Source organism: Schistosoma mansoni, chromosome 4 (assembly GCF_000237925.1).
Source record: "Schistosoma mansoni strain Puerto Rico chromosome 4, complete genome".
NCBI lineage: Eukaryota > Metazoa > Platyhelminthes > Trematoda > Strigeidida > Schistosomatidae > Schistosoma > Schistosoma mansoni.
Genome location: NC_031498.1, coordinates 19,183,705 through 19,204,540, shown reverse-complemented (window position 1 = coordinate 19,204,540; position 20,836 = coordinate 19,183,705). Strand labels below are relative to the sequence as shown.

Genomic DNA, 20,836 nt, shown 5'->3' with positions numbered 1-20,836 from the left:
ATACGACGAAACATTATTACTACCAAACCAAAATATTCAGGTCCACAGTGGGAGGTAAAGATTGAGGAAAAGTATGGAATATCACTAGACAGTTCTGCTGCATAAAAAAAGTTTGAAAATGTAAAACTGTAGGGATTTCACAGACGAATTTGATAATATATAACTGGTCAAATACGGGAGTAGTTTCGGTCATAACAGACTACCACTATCTTGTACACATCTTAAAAACTTTTTGTTAGCTGTTTTTCCTCCACAAAAGTTAAAAAGTGGATAGATCTATTCATTTTGACGACATCAATCTATAATTCCTAACAGTGGAATTCCGTTTGCAACAATTTGAACCTTTGATTTGTTTTAGTGCGCCTTTTTATTGTACTGGCCTCTTTTATGTAGTGGCGACAAAATGTATTCCGTCATTTACCGGATGAACAAACTTGCAAATTTCATCGGTAAAGAAAGAGATGAATATAAACTGAAGTAACCAGATTTTGTTCACAAGCTATTGCTTAAGGGCTTCGATATGTGCTGGAATAACTCACAAAAACAATCATCCTCTACAGGAATTGTTAGATATAAATCTTAACCATTCTTTAAGGCTTTCCGTTAATGAAATCAAAACATTTCTTTCACTCATGGTAAGCCACAGATCTGTGCTTCACTTTGTAGGTAGAGGATCTGAAGTTTAGTGGGGTGAATTCATATGATGCTTTCACTGAAAAATATAATGGAGTTATTAACTTTTTAGTACACATAAATACACACAACTTTCGGTTAAGATTGGAGTGCATGGAAAGCAGAGAAATGAATGCTGCCTATGATAATCTGCTCGCGGATATACATAAACGTCTTTTGCTCATCCAACAACACACATACAATATTGACAATTTTAAAAAGTACAGAAGAAAAATAGCTGACCTTTTGTTTGCAGAAAACAAAGAAAAATCTGTATCTGTTAGTCTGGAACCTCATTAATAGTAACATTTTACTTAGAAATACCTTTCAGATGCTGAAGAATTTCTTCAGCAGTATACTTTTTCGGATAACTCAAACATCACTCTTTGCGAAATGCTCTCTCGGTGGAAAGATTACGCGAATGTTCTGTTTTGTGTTCTTGACGATTTCTACTCGTCATCGAGCTTTGATCTTGTGAATACTCTGGTAATTTACCTTAGGAAGTTGTCAAAAGTGACTCACTCCAAAGTACTACTGTCACAATTATATATTCAGGTTAGTAATGTGATATGTACGTAATTACAAACCTTTTTGGGTTTTATTTCAAGAATATCAAGTTCATAAAAGGCTGTAGTGTTGTATATTTACATCTGAGCGGATAAGTGAAGGTTTTGTATCATTGGCTCTCGTGCATTTTATGTTCATTTCGTCATTGATTCAGAAGTGCAAAGTAGTTATAATCAAACACAGTTGATGTGACAAGCCCATTTTCATTTTTATTCACGCACCCTTTTGTAGCCATCCTTTGATTAGGAACAGAGACTTGATGATATAGTCAAGATAGCCAATTATTTTTCTCATGGTAACCCAGTAGAAGAGATTTAATTGTTTCTCCAGGTTATGTGCTCCTTATCTATTTATTCATGAGAACTAATAAAATGTAACAAGTCTTATATGCATGTATCACCACGTTCATTTCCATCAACAAAACTGTATGTGGCAAACATTGTGTGCTTATTCATTTTAAACTCAAAAATTATAAACTTTGCTGTCATTACCGTATCAAGGAAGACGATAACTTGTAAAATACACCGCCCACGATCTCGATCCAATGTAACAATAAATAAGGTTTTAGTCGAGTACTGAAGTTTATGAGCGCTATTTTCGTAACTATTTATTGTTAGGCAAATGATCGATATTTAGGTCTAGACTGTGTTAGTGTTAAGTTTTCTCTCAAACAGATGGAAATACATTTCCCAAAACTGCACCATCGGACTAACGACTAATGATATTTTACACAACCGTATACTGATTTTAAGCCTACATAGTGGAAATCTGATCTCTTTGACTAATAAATGTTTTTGATTCCGTGTTCATTAGCTTCAGTCTCATGGTTATGTATTTTGAATCTTTAACAGGTTATTTTATATCATTTTCAGAAACTATTAAGTGATGATTTTGGAAAGCTTTCTTTACGAGAATTACGTAATATCAATGAAATTTTAAAGATATGGTCTAATATATCAAAACAACTGAAAAGAATTCAGCTAAATCTTTCAACTCAACTAGATTCTGCCAAAACGGATATTCATAGGGAAATATTACTTAGTGATAGTTCAAGCGACCTGTTGGGTGAACAATTCAAAAGTTCAAAAACAAATCCTAGTACAGTCTTCGACCTGAGCTTTTTTGATTCCTTTTTCTTTTGCGATCAATCATATGAATACACTGTGGATACAAGGCATCACTCTTGTAGCCCTCTTGAGTCCCACAAACCTAAAAGTAAGCCAGTATGTTGCCAAAGAGTGTGGTTTGGTTTCATTCACATTTTAAATAACAAGGAATATGTTAGAGAAGTTAACTTCAAAGATACTTAATTATCAATATGAAACACATTTGAACAATGAATACTTTTGTGACCTTCTACAATTTGGCCTCTGGCACAGAACGAAAAGTATAAACCTGAATACATACATCACACTCCAGCTTGAATGGTTCTCAGAATTACTCCTTCATGTTTTCACACTAATTGCTACAATACTCGACTACTGGCCAGGTTTTTTCTTAAATTAGTTTGCCGAATTCTGTCTTCAGCACGCATGGCAACGAAATATGGGCATATTTTTCCCCGTTTCAAAAATAATTACATATTCAGTAACACATATCATGGCTCATGGAAAATGAACTGACCAGATGATTGCTAGACAGAAAGACTAGTACAAACCTGGTTTATCTAGTTAAACAGCTGTTTAGGAAACGTTTTGCGTTGAATGAAAACAGACTTAACTTCTATTTGCACAAAAACCAACTTTTTTCATCACCTCAGTTTTGTATACATTTGGGCCACAGCATTTACCGGATACACCAATTTATTACTTCGTCCGACGAGTTTTTTTTAAATAGTTGTACAATTTCAGAGTTTGGAAATTAGTTACATTTAAAGCAGTGTCTTTGGAAGACCAAAAGGTTTTGATGGTAGTGAGTTGTCCGAGTTGGGTAGTTTAATTTCAGAGTTGTCATTATCTTTCAGAACGTCATCGAAGCCCATATATGTATAAATCGATAAGTAAATAAATGTTTACCGTAGAGGTTTGGCGTTAAGATAAGCTAGTCTGATTTGAAAGAATCGATGTTATGTATGTAAATAAAATTTATGATAAACAAAAAAGGCAAAAGGTTTCTAAATGTCCCTGCTATTCCAAGTTGACAGCGATGACTTACCTCGTTGCACAGATTTTGATTTGTTTGGATCTCCCTACTATCTAATACTAAGACTATCAGACAGTTTACTGGCACATATGAAAAGCCAAACATCTGTTTTAGACAACTTCCTTGAATACACCAAATATGTGAACTTTATGCAACGTATCAATGCAAACAAGGGAAGCGAGAGTATTTTTCAACAATCTTCAGACCTGAAAAGTTGTATAAGGTTTATATACTCTTAGAAAGTAAATCATATTTTATACTGGATACTTGGCCTATCCAAAAGATTATAAATATTATTCCATGTAGCCGTAGAATGGTGCAACTTTTTTCCAGGAAGTACTGCGGTAAAAAGTTGAATTAAAACTAACCATTCATTTGTGAGGAACTTTTAAACCGAAGTCGTGTATTAGGTGCAAAGAAATTCACCAAACACCTCAAATTCTCATCTTTAATGCATTCCTGAAACTTTATTCATCCACATAAGGAATCCCAAGTTCTATATACAAAATGATTTATCGTTCTTTTCAATTCGTGTCATTGGTTTACGGTCTTAAGAATATCTTAGTTGTTTATCACTGTTCACATGAAGATAATGTCAATGCATTCGATTCGTTATTCTCCTTCACTAGATTCTATTTCATTTTATAATTACTCCATTATGTTATGCAATATTTTGGTTGGGTGTAATAAGGCCTATCCAAAGTGTATGTCACTTTTAACTAATATTCATGAATGAATTTATACTTTTGAAGAACACACCATTAGCAAGACAGACGGAGTATTATTATTCAAACGTTGTTGTTGTTGTTTTTTAGGTGCATTAAAAAAACCAAGTGATATATCAACAATTCCAGGTAAGACAATTTTCCACCTCAAAAGTACATTTGTACTCTACAATATAATCGATGTTTTTCAAAATGCTGTCTCTTACTCATAAGTAGATTTGATCTCAATCCAATGCGCAATTACCCCGTGTAACCTCACATCATCTGTCGACTTGACCAAATATACCACGACAGTTGCTACCAGTATAAAAGCAAAGAATTTAAAACGGGAATTGACAGAGAATATTATATTTCGGGCGCGCTAATCAACAGAGCAAACCGAGAGCGAAGATGAATGAATTATTTGGTGATGTATTGTTTACTTTTATGGTATGTGTTGATCAATGTGGCTACCAATTGTTCTATGAATTGTTGAGTAATCCTACATAGTCCAGGTGGTTATTGCAGCATGACAGACAAACATGTGAACAATCATGTGTATGTAGAATTTTCATATGAACAAGAACTTATAATTAATCATATGAGTAAATACTAACTAGTTAGTATAGTTAAATTATTACATTTAATTGTCACATGATTGTTTAACCTCAAATCAGTTCTAACACAGGCCTGTACAGGATTATAACGTAAATTCATGACATTAATTCAGGCTACCCAGGTGTATGCTCTAGGGAATAAGACTACTACACCCTACAATAAACGCTTGATTTCCTGAATTTCGTTCATAATGATTAAACTCAAGTTACTTATAAGTAGAATAAAATAAGTTATAAAATTTCTTTTGAATTTCATTGGAGTCATGAACTAAAAGGAGACTTCAAATATTGCCTTAATTTCTGACCTCCAGATCATTGAAATAAACTTCATTGGAATGAACCTGAACACTATTTGATAAGTTCTAACTTCTTAATTCCAATTTATTTACTTCACTGAGTTGGATCGAAACTTTATTTATAAAAAGGTCCACCACTATTTGCATTTTCAAAGGAATATGCCTTTTAGAGTTCCTAGTTAGCTCTATTTCTAATTTGGTCAGAGCTTGATTTACAGGATTTGAAAATGTTGGATTTCAGGAAGACACGAAACAACTAAATTATATGTCACAAATACCTCAGTGTATTTAGAACAAAGCTACGCCAAATTTGCGCGCAAGATTCACATCCTCTAACTAAATATTTTTTACCATATCGTCTTATTTCTTACCTGTCACTTCTAGAAAAAGTGAATATTTCTAGAGAGGCAGAAATAATTTTATGGGAACCAGTTTATACAATAAATAAATCGTTAATGAAATGTTTAATTCACGCAACATTGCAAACTCTACAAGATTATGCTAGTCAATTACAATTTGGATGTAATCCAACTGCAATTGATATTATGATGAGTAGTAAAACGGATTCAAGTCAATGCGGAAATAATCTGAATATTGAATATTATAACTGTTTAAATATACTTTTGCAAACTCCAGTATTTGCTACATCAGTACACGGACAGTTATTCAATCCATCGGATTTATGTTTTAGTGATTTTTGGTATCATAAAAATCAAAATATACTCGATGAACAATTCAATCCTGGTTTAACAACGCAAAATATGCTGTGTTCATGGAACGGTGCTGTTGGAACAGGAGCAGGTTTACCTATGCCTAGAATTTATATTAGTAAGGTATGTAGTGTTTTTAAGTTAAAATAATCACTTAGTATTGAGTTTGTACAAATTGGTTTCAATGTTATTATTAGAAATAGCTCCAATCATAGATGATATCCTCCTATAATTGAAAAAGTTTATCTAAACGACGAAACTTCAGTATAACCAAAAACCAATTTTTTGATCCACATTATGTCTATCATTTATTCACTGTGTGATTTTATCCAAATTTGAATGTTCTCTTGTTTAAAGTTCTGGTTCCCAACTTTCTGTTTTAAACTATAAAACATCATCTATACAAATCCATTAACTTGTAAACATTGTCCCGATAAAGATAATCAACTTGATAGGGATAACAGTTGTCAGTCAGAAAGCTTCAGCTAAGACAAAATTGTAATTTGTACTTCCAGAATGTCATCAAAGTAACTAATTATTTGAATTTGTGGATAACAGTTTGCTGTCGTTGTAGATTATTTAACTGAGTTATTTATTTTTCTTTCTGTTTTAACTTATAATCAGTCTTTAGAGGCTTTTATCGCATTCAATCTTGAAATTCTTCTGCCGATGATATTAAATTTATTACAAACGGAAATCAATGAACAACAGTCCAAATCTCAATCAGACAACCGGGAAAATTCAAACAATAATTTTGAGAAATCTGATGATGATTTAAACAACAGGCAGTATACAGATAATTTAAATGATGATAGTCTGAGACCATTGATTTTTGAAGTGATCACTGTTTTACTTACTATTTTAAATGGCCATGGATTAAATAAGTCATCCAATGTTGATGTTACTGATAACTCTGCTACGGAAAATAATGAAAATAAGAATGATACTGTGGAATTTGTCGGTTTAACTGCACAACTGGGCACAATTACATTATCTGTTGACTGGGATTTAAATGGGATTGAAAAATTAGCTTTATGTATTTCAGATTGTTTAAGTCTGCGTGCATTGTGTAGCTTATTGGCATCAATATTTGATAGAGAAAATGAATTCCCAGTTAAATCATTCAAGTTTAATGGACAGCATAATGTGTAAGTTTCAAGTTTGGTAAACTTTTTGACAAGAAGAGATTTAAAGCAATTATACTGTAGGTTGTTGAATTAACCAGTGAGATGTATAAAAAGAATTCATTCCTAAGTTAAGTGTTTCCTGGGCATTAGTTAATTTTTATAATAGAGTTCTAACTGCTGATCGATGTATTAATACGTATGTACACATTTGGAATTCATAAATCTTGTTTGTGAATTCAGTAGCATCAACTTACTAGATGAATTCACTCAAGAACATTTAATTCGTGAATACTAACATTTTTACTAAATACAGTCTGGAAAGGCTATTTTCTCCAAATCCGACAGTTGATCTTAAGGATGTTGATAATAGTTCTGTTCAAACCTTAAACGTAATGAGCGTCAAATAGTTCAAAACCTGGATCCAAGACTACTTATTCATTAGTGTCTTCTTTAAGTAAAACTGACCCCAGTGATATGCTAACTGTTAGTTGTAAGTCGATAAAGATTCCTTAATTTCTAGCGAGATCTTAATAGTTGGTTAAGTTCAGCGCTAATGGGAGTGACACAATTGTATACCAATGATATAGAATTATTAGCATGCTATTAAGTGAATCAATTACTCGTTGATTATTAACATTATTACCTCTTAGTCTAAACATCAGTGTGTAGTACTGTATTTAAATAACCTATCTACATTCATTTTGGCTTCAGTTGTTATTTGTCAGCCATCCAATATACTCAATATACAACTCTCAAAAACTGTCCATAAAACTGCTCTACGAACTGGAAGGTCTAGCACTAAAATACTTTAATAATTTATCAAAATTTCAAAGCATATATATATAACTTGAAATTCTACTATTCTGTTCTGATTGTGGCACACTGAAGATCTGCCTAGAAGCAGTAAAACACGATGTCTAACAGCTCAACAACTAAAATAGCTTCAAATGCCTACCGTTAACATGATATTAAGTCACTTCCACTTATGGCCGCATTGCAAATTAATCGATAGAATTCGACCAACACTAAAAGACTAAACACATACAACATTGATTTGTACTTAGTGATCAATCAATCATGAAATGCCATTCTTTTCCAATATGATTTATGGAAATAAGCTAATATATTGAGAGCTTGATAGCGATTGATTAAGTGTATCTTCATCACAATGTGATACTAACTTTTACAGACTTCGGTTTCATATTAATCTGATCATTTGATTATTTATGTCACTAACTGATATTGTCTGGTCAATAATAAAAGTCAAAGGGTATTGGAAAGCTATCGTCTTTTTTTATTTAATAAAAAGTCATTATTTTTCAGTGACCCATCTATTAGAATCATCCTCAAGGTACTTGGACTTTGTGACTTTCAAGTCATCCATCTAAGTTACCGCGACTGATTTCAGTGATCAACATTTCTCAGGTCAAATCACTTTATAGATTCACTTCACAGTACCGTAATCTCATATTCCGATAAAAAGCTAAATCTATTCAACACAGACACGACATAAGTCAGCGATAATACAAAGGAAGTCAAAGAACAATGTCTAGCTATATTTTGAGTTAATTCAAAAAGAAAGTACGAAATTTCAGTTATTGGCCACAGAACTTGTGGTTATAAATTTCAACTTGAAAGGAAGTTAATCAATTATCTAACAAATATCAACCAACCCAAATTAGTTATGTACTGTTTCGTATATCACGTTCATTTCGACTTTTCTTTACTTCTATAGAACATCCCTCTTCTTTGGATGTGCAAAAGAATACGATGTTTCAATACGTCTACTGAGTGAACAAATCACCGACATCAGTTTAGTATATTATTATAAGATTGGTTTTACAATTGAAGAAGATTTAAATTACTTAGATAAACTCAACTTACTGTTGTTGCCACACCAATTTAAATTACAATCAAACAAATCGATATTAGGCACTCAATCAGATATTAAACATTTAAGTAAACCTATTCAATCAGTATGGTGTATTTTGTCCAATATATGGTCAATATTAATTCAAACATGTCCTGGAGGTTTAAGTAGACAGATTATGGCACATGTTAGTTCAAAAATCTTAGAGTCTGCAGTACAACAACTTGATGTTTCTAAAATAAATTCGGGTTTAGATTTTTCCATGCAGTTCAGGTAAGTAATTATTTTAATGACTTCTGAGTTATAAATGTTAAATTTAGCAATTACCGAATGATTGATATAACTGACCTTATTAAGTTTTTGATGAAATTTCTGCAGTGCTTATAATCACGAAGTGATATTGATATGAGGGTCATTGAAAGCCATGAATCACGTGCTGTCTGCTGACTCATAAGTTATGAATGCATAGAACTATCTATTCAGGTTTAGTCCCTAGTATTATACTGTCTAGCCACTCAGTTGGCATTCAACCATTCAGGATTTTTAGCTAACCGCCGATCTAATAAAATACAGTACTACAAGAAATACGTAAAATAAATGTCATCGTCTTTCCTTGTCACTACTGACTAACCGTACATTACTTACTTACTTACTTACCTACCTACTTACTTACTTACTTATTTACTTACTTACTTACATACATACATACATACATACTTACTTACTTACTTACTTACTTACTTAATTACTTACATACATACTTACTTACTTACTTACCTACGCCTGTTACTCCCAATGGAGCATAGGCCGCCGACCAGCATCCTCCAACCCATTCTGTCCTGTGCCTTCCTTTCTAGTTCTATCCAAGTTTTGTTCATTCTTTTCATGTCTGTCTCCATTTCTCAGCGCAATGTGTTCTTTGGTCTTCCTCTTCTGCTTCGGCCTTCAGGATTCCATGTGAGGGCTTGCCTTGTGACGCAGTTAACTGCTTTCCTCAATGTGTGTCCTATCCACTTCCAGTGCTTCTTCCCAATTTCTTCCTCCGCTGGAGTCTGGTTTGTTCTCTCCCACAGTAGAATGTTTCTGATAGTGTCTGGCCAACGGATACGAAGTATCTTGCGTCGACAACTGTTAATAAATACTTGTATGTTCTGGATGATAGCTTTCGTAGTTCTCCAGGTCTCCGCCCCATATAGTAGAACTGTCTTGACATTTTTATTGAAAATTCTGAACTTGGTGTTGGTTGACAATTGTTCTGAGTTCCAAGTGTTCTTTAGTTGTAAATATGCTGCTCTTACTCTGCCGATCCGCCTCTTCACATCTGCATCAGATCCACCGTGTTCATCAATGATGCTGCCCAGATATGTAAAGCTTTCCACATTCTCCAAAGCTTCTCCGTCAAGTGTGATTCTATTGGTGCGTCTTGTATTGTATCAGAGAGTCTTGCTTTTCTTTTTGTTTATACTGAGACCTACTGATGCTGAGGCTACTGCTACACTGATCATCTTCTCCTGCATTTGCTGTTGCGTGTGTGATAGAAGAGCCAGATCATCTGCGAAGTCAAAATCGTCCAGCTGCATCCTAGCTGTCCACTGTATCCCGTGCTTCCCTTCAGATGTTGATGTCTTCATGATCCAGTCGATCACCAGGAGAAAATGAAAGTATGAGAGTGAGCAACCTTGCCTGATACCGGTCTTTACCCCGAACGAGTCAGTGAGTTGTCATCCATGAACGATTTGGCAGTTTAATCCATCATAGGAAATCCGTATGATACTGACTATCTTCTCAGGCACGCCGTAGTGATGATGAAGACTCAATGGTGTTGTCCTGTCCACGCTATCAAATGCTTTCTCCTAGTCAATGAAGTTGATGTAGAGTGATGAATTCCGTTCAATTGATTGTTCCACAATGATCCGTGGTGTTGCGATTTGGTCTGTACACTATCGATCCTTACGGAATCCAGCCTGTTGGTCTCGAAGTTGGGCATCTACGTAGTCCTTCATTCTGTTTAACAACACCCTGTTGAGGAATTTTCCTGGTATTGAGAGAAGACTGATGCCTCTGTAATTCTTACACTTGCTGAGATCGAGTTACTAACCCTACATATCGTATACTATTTGCCAACCCTGAGGCTCAGTTAGAAAAGGGGAGAGAAGGTCAGTTCATGAAATGACTTTGTAGAATGAAAAAGGTCTCTCTAGGTCCGGTATCTGTTGATTCTTCATTAGTTACTGAACAGGGCCCTAAGAAGCATGTAACTCACTGACTTGTAATTTTACCCCTTAATGGTGATCCTGTTGCAGAACAGTCTCCATATGTTAAAAAAAGTTTAACTACTTATAAGTAGAATCATATTTTTACAAAATATTGCTCAACAGTCCAGCAATCTCGTACATGGTATTTTGTTCATACAACGTACTACTGTTCACCTGAGACCTTAGTTCAATATCCTGAAAGCATTTATCAAAAATATAATCATTTCCCACAAATCAATAAGTCTAAAATAATATTGACTCTATGTCCAGATGATATTCGTTGGACACTATTACCAGTCTATCTTGTTCTTAGGCTTCAGGAAGCAGATCATAGTGATGTAAATGATGTTTGGGTCTGTTTTGACTGACTTTGGGTCAGTTCCATCGGCTCTGTGTTCATGAATCCCAGTCCTAAGGAACAAGAAATCCACATTCAACTCACCAGTCTATTACAGACGAGATAGTCAAACTATGCAATATTTATTGACTGTATCATTCCCCTGGATAAAGTTGACTAGTTGGGCGGTATGTAAGCGCATCTCTCTTAAACTGATCTACTTATGTGTTATTTTAATCCGTTATAGCTTAAATGGATGAAATTGACATTTCGTATGACAATCGTTTTCATATTCGATTTACAATCTAAAGCGAGCAGTATTCAGAAACTGATAACTCTTAGTAGTGCCTTTCATGATATAAGGACATCATTAAGTCACAGATTCAAAATGATAAGACCCAGAATTCTAAAGTATTAATAACTCAGACTGCAGCTCGATGCGTTAGAAGTTACTTTACTTGAAATTTTGATTTATGATGCAACAGCGAGTATTTATAATGGGTAATTTATTCTATTATTGAAATGATCAGCGTAAATCTATCTAGAATGGTTGTATTCCCATCAAGTGTTAGAACTGACAGGAGTAGTCATTATTCATTGTTTGTTAGCGTTATTTAGTACAATTTATTCGTTTGATTTAGTATACGTCCGTTTAGTTATGAAATGAATTAACTGCGGAGTTAAATATCTAATGTAAACTGACAAATATCAAGAATCAAATTCACGCTATTGGCTGTGTCGAACTTGATATAATAACCTTAAATAACAACTATACAAAATATGAAAAGACCTAAATTTTATTGAGTAAATTTTTGGCTCTTTGGCTGTCGCTTTCATCAAAACTAGTTTTTATCCTAGTTCTTATATCAAACAAGAAAATTTTGTATTTTTTTATTTCATTTTAGAGATGAATTATGGTTAATTCTTGGTATTGCAAAATTCGCGCTTTATCGATCAGCTGAAACAATATCTGAAGTACTAGGTGTAGGCAATCTATCAGTTGAGTTGAATACAATTCATACAACAGGTCTACTAACTAGTCAAATGCTATTATCATGTTATACTCCAAGACATTTGTGGGAAAAGTAAGTAATTAAAATGGTACTTCCAAAAATGATCGTTCAGTAATGATTTCTTTCGTTCATGATCGATAACACCTAACACTTAGGTAATAAATTACACACCGTGCTTATTCTATTTTCAGAATCATGTAGTGATCTACTAAAAATCGGCGTGCCCTATCGCGTATATCAGTAAAATTTTATCTCTAGTCTAAAGTTGTAACTACTTTTAAACCGAAATAAATCTTGGTTTTCTCCTTCACACCAACAGGACAGTAATTTTCCTTAGACAAATACCTACACTAGATACCCTGTGAGTGTCTGTTTTACAGGACGTCAAAACTTCTCTAAGCAAGAACACGTGAATGGCCTGACTGGAAGGTGAGTATATCGCCACGTTAACAATCGATACTAACAACAATAACAAGAGGAAATATACAACACATCTCATACCTGTCAGATTATCTGCTAGTCTGACTAGGTAAACAACCAATCACTAATTTTCTAGCCCACACTTACTTATGCCCGTTATCACTCATCAAGGAGCATAGGACGCTCACCAGCATTCTCCTCCAAACTCTGTCCTGGGCAATCCTTTCCAGTTCTTTCCAGTTGCTATTCCTCCCTTTCATATCTCCTTCTATTTCCTGACGTGATGTGTTCTTTGGCCATCCTCTTGTCCGTTTCTTTCAGCATTACAAGTTAGGGATTGCCTCGTGATGCAGTTTCATGATTTCCTTAATGTATGTCCTATCCACTTCCAACATCTTTTACCAATTTCCTATTCAGTTGGAAGCTGGTTTGTTCTCTCCCATAGTAGGCTGTTCCTGATGGTATCCGGCCAACGGACATTGATTATCTTACGTAGACAGTTGTTTATAAATACTTATACCTTTTTGATTATGGTTGTGGTAGTTCTCCAAGTTTTAGCTCCGTACAGTAGGAGTGACTGTCTTGACGTTTATATTGAAGATTTTCACTTTGATGCTGGTTGACAGTTGTTTTGAGTTTCACGTGTTCTTCAACCGTTCGAATGCCGTCCTTACTTTGCCAATCCCTGCCTTCATATCTACATGAAATCCACCTTGTTCATCGGTGATGATGCTCAGGTACGTAAGACTTTCCACCTCTTCCATAGTTTCTCCACCGAGTGTGATTGGGTTGGCTGATGCACTCTGTATTGTATTCTAGGATCTTGCTTCAACCATTGTGTATGTTAAGGTCCACTAATGCAGAGGTTGCTGAGACATTGACTGTTTTCACATGCATTTGTTGATGTGTATAGAACAGAAAGGCCAGATCATCTGCGAAGTCCAAACCGTCTAGTTGCATCCAACTTGTCCATTTTATTCCGTGCTTCTCCTGAGGTATGGAGGTCTTCATAATCCAGTCAACCACTAGAAGAAAGAGGAAGGGGGAGAGTAAGCACCCTCATCTGACTCCAGTCCTCACTCAAAATGCGTCTAACAGCTGTCCTCGATGCACCACTTTGCAGTGTAGTCCGTCGTATGAGTTTCGGATGGCGCCGATGATTTAATCAGCTACTCACTCCATAGTGTCGATGAAGGTTCCACAATATCCTCCTATCCACATTGTCAAATGCTTTCGCATAGTTAAGGAAGTTAGTGCATAGTAATGAGTTCCATTTAATTGACTGTTTAACAATGATCTGTAGTGCTGCGATGTGGTCTGTGCACGATCGATCACTACGGGATCCTCCCTGTTGATCTCGAGGTTGAGCGTCTACTGCGTCTTTCATCCGGTTCAGCAACGCTGTTGAAAAATTTTCCCAGTTCTGTCATTGGTGTGATGCCTCTGTAGTTCTCACATTTTTTTAGATCTCCTTTCTTTGGTATCTTGATGAGGTATCCTTCTTTCCAGTGTGTCGGTGGCACTTGTTCTTTCTTCCAAATCTTCCTGAATTGAATGTGAAGCGTACTTGAGGTTATTTTTATGTCTGACTTCAGTGCTTCAGCTGGTGTGTTGTCAGGGCCTGCTGCTTTTTCCCTCTTGATTTGTCTGATAGTCATCCTGATTTCTTTGATCGTTGGTGGAGTAGTGACATCTCTAGGAAGGTCTGTGTGTGCTGCTTCGATGTCCGGTAGATTCAATGGAGCTGGTCTATTCAAGAGTTCCTCAATGTGTTCTACCCATCTGTCCCTTTGTTCTTGGATTTAAGTGATTGGCTTACCCTCTCTGTCCTTGACTGGTGCTCCTGGTTTACCATATTTCCCTGACAGTTTCTTCATTGTGTCATATAGTTGTCTCATATCTCCTTCTCTTTCCTCTGTCGCTGCTAGGTCTTCCACATATTTCTGCTTGTCGGCTTTAATGCTCTTTTTCACTTGCTTGTTTGTTTCTGTGTATTCAGCTTGTACCTTGACTTCCTCTGTTTTTTTCTACTGTTGTTAGTTGCTGTCTTCTTGTTCTTCCTTTCTTCAATCTTGTCCAGGGTTTCGGTGGAGATTCATTATTTATGATGGTGCTTGCTGAGGTCAAGAACGTCCTGACACGTTGAAGTTAGTTCTTCTTAGATCCCTTTCCAGTTGTCCTCCATGGTAGTTTCTTCTTTCAGTAGATCCTGTAAAGCTTGGAACCTGTTATTGAGAGTTATTGTGAATTTGTTGAGTTTGTTAGTATCTCGAAGGAAGGTTGTAATGCTGTTTCCCCAATTGTACAGTATTTCTTTATTTTCAGTTTCATCTTGGCAACCACCAGGTGGTGATCTGAATTTATGTCAGCTTCTCTCTTTGTTCCCACGTCTTCCACTTACCTTCTGAGCTTTTTAGTGTTTCAAATATGACCGGTCTGTTCCTCTGTAGTGTGATCCGGTAAGGCTCATGTAGCTTTGTGTATGAGCTTGTGGGGGAATATAGTGTTCCATTAAAAGCCACTAATCACATTGATTTCATATTGAATTCATATAGAAGTTGAATAACCAGATCTGAATTTGATTTTTCTTATCTAAGTATTCAATCGATGGGAAGATTCAAACAAACAATACTGAATGAATTTAAACTTCACCCCATCGCACAAGCAAGTGGCTATCAGGACTCAGTGGCCGAGTGGATAACGCGATGGCGTTTGAATCGAGGGTACTGGGTTCGAGTCCCAGAGTGAACATCAACTCTGAGATGCAGGTACAACCAGCTGATGAGTCCCGAATAGGACGAGACGCGCATCAAACTGTATTCCACTGCTAGCCACTATCCATCTCTGCTTACCATGCTTGTGAATTAGGGCTATATCGAGGCAATACGCACAGTATGCACATATGCCAATTAGAGACTGACCAGTTGCAGTCCTAACAAATCGATGGGAAGATTCAAACAAACAATACTAAATGACATTAAGATGAATGCCAAAATAATAACGTTTTTCAAACATACATCAGACTTTCGACTGTAGTCTACACATAATACTTACCTATTCATAGTTTGCCTCATCTCATTTTTATGCATCCATTATATTTTGATAAATGAGAAATCTAATTTAGATTATTTGCATCTTTTTTTTCAAATTATAGACTTCATGAAAAAGGATTTTACAGTCAAATAGCAGAAAATACAAATAAGACATTTGATTTCAGTTTATCTAATTGGTTAGCGATTATCGATTCCAATCTATTCCATGATATCCCAATACATTTTATGTGAGTATTACTGTGTTGCTTGATTTCTGTTTATCATCAATTTGCAACAATATTTTTCCGCTAAAAAAGGTTAAAGAAGAATAAGGGGATAGAAATAATTCACGAGTCAGAAGTATGAGAGATAATTGTTCACTAGATAGATATAAAGAAACAAAGCATAAAGGTTATAATAACTACGACAATTATCTACCACAAACAATGGATGAAAGTTGTACAATATCGTGAACTGATTGAAGTTAGACATTAACACCGTTGAATGTCAACTCAGTGAACTAAAGGTCAATCGTTCTTGCGAGAGAATTGAGGTAGTGGGTTTGATTCCCGGATACGGCGTTGTAAATCCACACTACTGAAGGGTCACACGCCGGGATTAAGCGACCGTCTAGTGCTTACAGGTTCTCACTTGTGGCCGACCTAAGACCAGTTCGTTATTTAAACTATGAAAGTTCTACAATCTCCACAAATTTCCCTATACTGATTGGATAATAATCATGAAAAATCGTTCGAGAATAATTATAACTGGTTATTGTCTTTAAAAAATACAAAATAATAATAAAGATAAAACAACATACTGGAAAGTGTTAGGAACAAGTAAGTGTTAGAGATTGGACTTATTGTTCTGTATATAAAGTTCACGGTCGAATCAATGAGTTCTCAAAGCATCAGCAGTGAACAAAGCATTCTATTTGAGCTCCCTTTGATTCCACTAGCTAAACAGTGCAAATGATTTTGAAGAATGGCTTTTGTAGGCCAAAGTGCTCAGAGTTGATCAGATATTCCTGTATTGAGCGACTGATTGTTTTACACTCTTTTTAAAAGTCACAAAGGGTAATGTTTTGAGATCTATTAAGAAAGTGTTCGCTTAGTAAAGCCAGTGTAACCTGGTCAACAAAAACCCAAACAGGAATTTGTTCTTTGACACACCTATGAATGATAGGCCCGCTGGAGAAGGTAATACGGAGCTTAGCGGCATAAAATGCATTCATCAGTAGATTTTCCGGACGTTCGACTACGGTATTTTTTTTCAACTCAATTTTCATGAAGTGAGATTTTTTAATGTCAGTGATTTTTCAGGTTGTAGTTTCGTTCAGTAAACCTGAGTGATTATTCGGTCGTATACATCTCAGTCCTGCAGGAGACCAACCACTAGTCGAATGGCTCAGTCGTAAAGCCTCAGACTGTGGAGCTGGGCTAAATCAATCTGAATCACTCAGGAAGAATCATTTCCTTTAAGACTGTAAGTACTCCTTGTTAACCAGCGTCAACAAGCACGAAATCTATGTCCAAAATTTCCTTCCAAATACTTCTAACCACCTTCCTCCCACTAAATTTCTAGTTTTCCATCAGCTTGAATAAAATCAGAAGTAAAATTAAATTAATCTATCATTCCTTAAATAATTTATTCTGGTTCATAAAAAATTAGAATAGCTCTATACTTGTGATATTAAATTAATGAAATCTAAATTAGAAATTCATGAATAACTTTTAAGTTCAAAAGCCTCTAGTTTACAAGCGAATATTTGGCTTGTCTACACAACTTTTTTATTTTATTTTATTTATTCTTAGGAAGGAATATCCTCGACAAACTGAACTAGAAATAGAAGTGGAACTATTTTCCGTATCAGGTCATTTTGATCCTGTTAGAATAATTAGTGTAAGTTTGTAACTAAAATCATTCAAAACACGGAAGTCATTTACATCATATTGCTCGAATGAAAGACATGAGTAAAAAAACTAATCATTTCTATTAAACTCACAAATATAAGACACTGACCAGATGTCCTTTTGTGAAGAAAAATATATTTTCAAATAATTTTTGTTCGTATGAGACATTCCCCAGGGAAATATATGTATGATACAATCTTGGCTTGAATATTGATGTGCTGGTCAACTTTATCAATGGTAAAGATGATATGTTAAATAAAAACAAATTATTCCATTAAACCGAAACTTACCACTTTATCTCCTCAATATTCTTATTTTAATCAAAAAGATCCAAGATTTTCCAGGACAACCCAAAAATCTGTTGGCCTTAAAGATGGAAGTTGGTGAAAAAAATTCAAGTAACTTGAGTAAAGGCTATCAAATTAAAAAGCAGCAGTACCTAGTTCCATACCAAGCACACATGGGTCACTACAGGTCAGGACAGATCAATCAGTTTATTCTTCTTCAGTCACGTCTTGACCTAGTCAATTATTAGCTTATAAACTTGACTGTATTTTATTTGAGCGTATGTGTATGTACTGCTTACCTTATTCATGACATTTGTGTCGTTCATTTTTGTCTGACTATAATTAGTGATCCACGTCCTATCAAAAGGAATTGGCATGCCTGGGCCGGAGGTAAACTCCACGTAGTCATCTAAAGGTATCATAATTAGTAAATACGGTTATATGTTCGTTTATTTAGTCACTCAATTGTAGATATTTTCCAATAATCCCTACCATAGAATTAACCGGCAATGTAACTTTTGCTATGTTGTAATTTACTCCCATCATGACTAAATGCGCTACACTTGATGCGCCCGCAGCATGATGGAGTGGTATTTTCTTCATAGAAAACTACATTTTTCATGTAAGCCAGCAAAAAGGATAGAGAACAAAACACGCCCTTCACCATGGACTACGATAGCGTGAGTATTAATTACTCCACCATTTTGGCTGGTTGCCAGGTTCAAGGTCAAAATTATGAACGAGAGTGGAGTTTATCTCTAGTCCTCCGCTTCGCTTTCCTGCTTTTCAATTTTAATGTCTGCCTGAGTAAATAGGTTCATGAAACAAATCCATCCTACTCAATCCGTATTTGGCTTCTTATCACCACCATCTCACAAAAGGCCACTAAAAATCATTGTTGGCTTTAGACTATTTTCAAATGTCAACAGCTGTTGCTTGTTTGTCAAATAATAACAGTTACTATTAGGAAAAATACGTCATTAAATATTCCATATTTACAATGACAGTTACTTTATTTAGTGATAGGTTTCTCTTAGATTAAACTTTCCGTTTCCTGTAGACATTTTGGTAACACACTTTTCATAATCTGACTCAGTTGGGTTAAAATCATTGTACAGAAACGACAGGTACATTTCTGATAATCTGTAAACCGTGATACAGTGAGCACATACAGCTTTTCTGTTTCGTTTTCGTATCTAAACTGCAACATTAAGGCTACGTCCCAAGTTCATCAACCTTTTATCGCATCGGGTTGTGGAGATTGTTGAGTTTTTACTGAGTCCATGGACCGATCATTGTTAGACCACCATTGGAAACTTGGGAGTACTGGACAGCCGCCCTGCCCTGGTATGGGACTCCTCGGCAGTGCTCATCCACGATCCCTCACGCAGGACGCGAACCTGAGACCTCCGATGTTGCGCGCGGACACCTCACCTCTAGACCACTGAGCCTAAATTCGAAGGTGTTAGTATCTAACTTCAAATGGTCTACGATATTGTGTTAGGTAGGTAACAGTCTCACACACGACACAGATGAACTATATTGGTCACAAATTCTCACTAGAACTCCAAGAACTATCTTTCGAACCTGGTCACTAAAGATTACATGATAATTATCAGTATAGGGTGTAGACGTTTAGCGTTCGCGTAATACCGAAGGTCCTCGCTTCGGATCCCGTGTGCCGAATCATGGATGTGCACTGCTGGAGTCCCATATTAGGACAAAACAACCGTCCAGTGCTTCCAGGTTTTCAAAAGAGGTCTAACACTGATCGGTTCACGATATCAATTAGAAATCTTATTATTCATTTGTGTGTAATACATTTCAGTCATTTTATGCACTTTTTCATCATATTTTGAATAATGCAAAATTTCACTCTTGTCTTCTTTACTCGGACCAATATGAATTCAACAGTTGTTAACTGCCTGGAATTACAAATTAGGTCTTTTAATACTTGAATCATTGTATGCGAATCAATCAACTGATATTTTAACGAATAAGGAGAAGCTTGTGGCAAAACAACTGTTCATCTCTATACTTCGAATACTGGATGCAATACCAGAATACACAGATTTTTTGGGCAAAGTTGTGGAGTTAGTTATAATCCCAGAGTAAGATTATCAATAAACAATAGCAATTTACTTTGATTTGTTTAAGACAAATTAATGATTATCAGAAATTTGTAATTGAACATTGGAGCAGTTTATGTTGGTATTTCTTAGATTCGTAGAATTTTTTAAATGAGTTTACTTTGATTATATTAGAAAATGTTAACTTGCTTTGAATAACATTATTGTTTAAGCAAAATCTTAATTTCTGCCACTGGCAAAAGAAACTAGTGCCAAAATTCCAGATAACTTGGGTGAACTGGATAAATTTGTATGCATACCATTGCGTGTAGTTTTCATGTATTTCTTCTATTTACATCTTCAATTTTTTCATTATAAACAACTAAACTAACGAGTATTCAATATCCGTTTGGTCTTAGGATAGAACGAGTTAGGAATTGAGGGAATTGAAGATCGTGCAGTATAGTCTGAGAATTTCAGTTGGACAATATAGATGGTTGAATCATGATCCAGTGGTTAAATTGTAAGAATACTCAGAACAAGACCTACAGATTTTGTGCTATTTATCATATACAGTTGAAAATATTGGGTGTTATTTAGTACTGAAATAAAAGGAAAATAGTTTTCTAATTCTTCATGGTTTTCACTGACTCTTCAGTATATCTTTGTTTATGATTAACTCGTGATTATACTTGTTATTGGCTTCCGAAAATGTTCATAATCAATAGTATAAGTTAAAATAACAGTCCTTAGCTGTGATAAATCTGGAAACAGAATACACATGGTTTCCTTTTGATACAATAAC

General features: G+C 35.3%; 1 protein-coding gene across 1 annotated transcript in view; it reads left to right on the top strand.

The window, feature by feature from the left end:
* Positions 1-786: 786 nt before the first annotated feature.
* Smp_169660 (hypothetical protein) overlaps positions 787-20,836 on the top strand; it is a gene marked incomplete at its 5' end in the record, with an annotated part of 28,439 nt that continues 8,389 nt past the window's right edge. Inside the window, 8 exons of the mRNA XM_018797089.1 lie at positions 787-951; positions 2,112-2,454; positions 4,197-4,235; positions 5,383-5,831; positions 6,333-6,496; positions 8,571-8,978; positions 12,203-12,382; positions 15,885-16,010. Coding sequence (XP_018652165.1) covers positions 787-951; positions 2,112-2,454; positions 4,197-4,235; positions 5,383-5,831; positions 6,333-6,496; positions 8,571-8,978; positions 12,203-12,382; positions 15,885-16,010 — 1,874 coding nt within the window. The remainder of the gene's footprint in view (positions 952-2,111; positions 2,455-4,196; positions 4,236-5,382; positions 5,832-6,332; positions 6,497-8,570; positions 8,979-12,202; positions 12,383-15,884; positions 16,011-20,836) is intronic.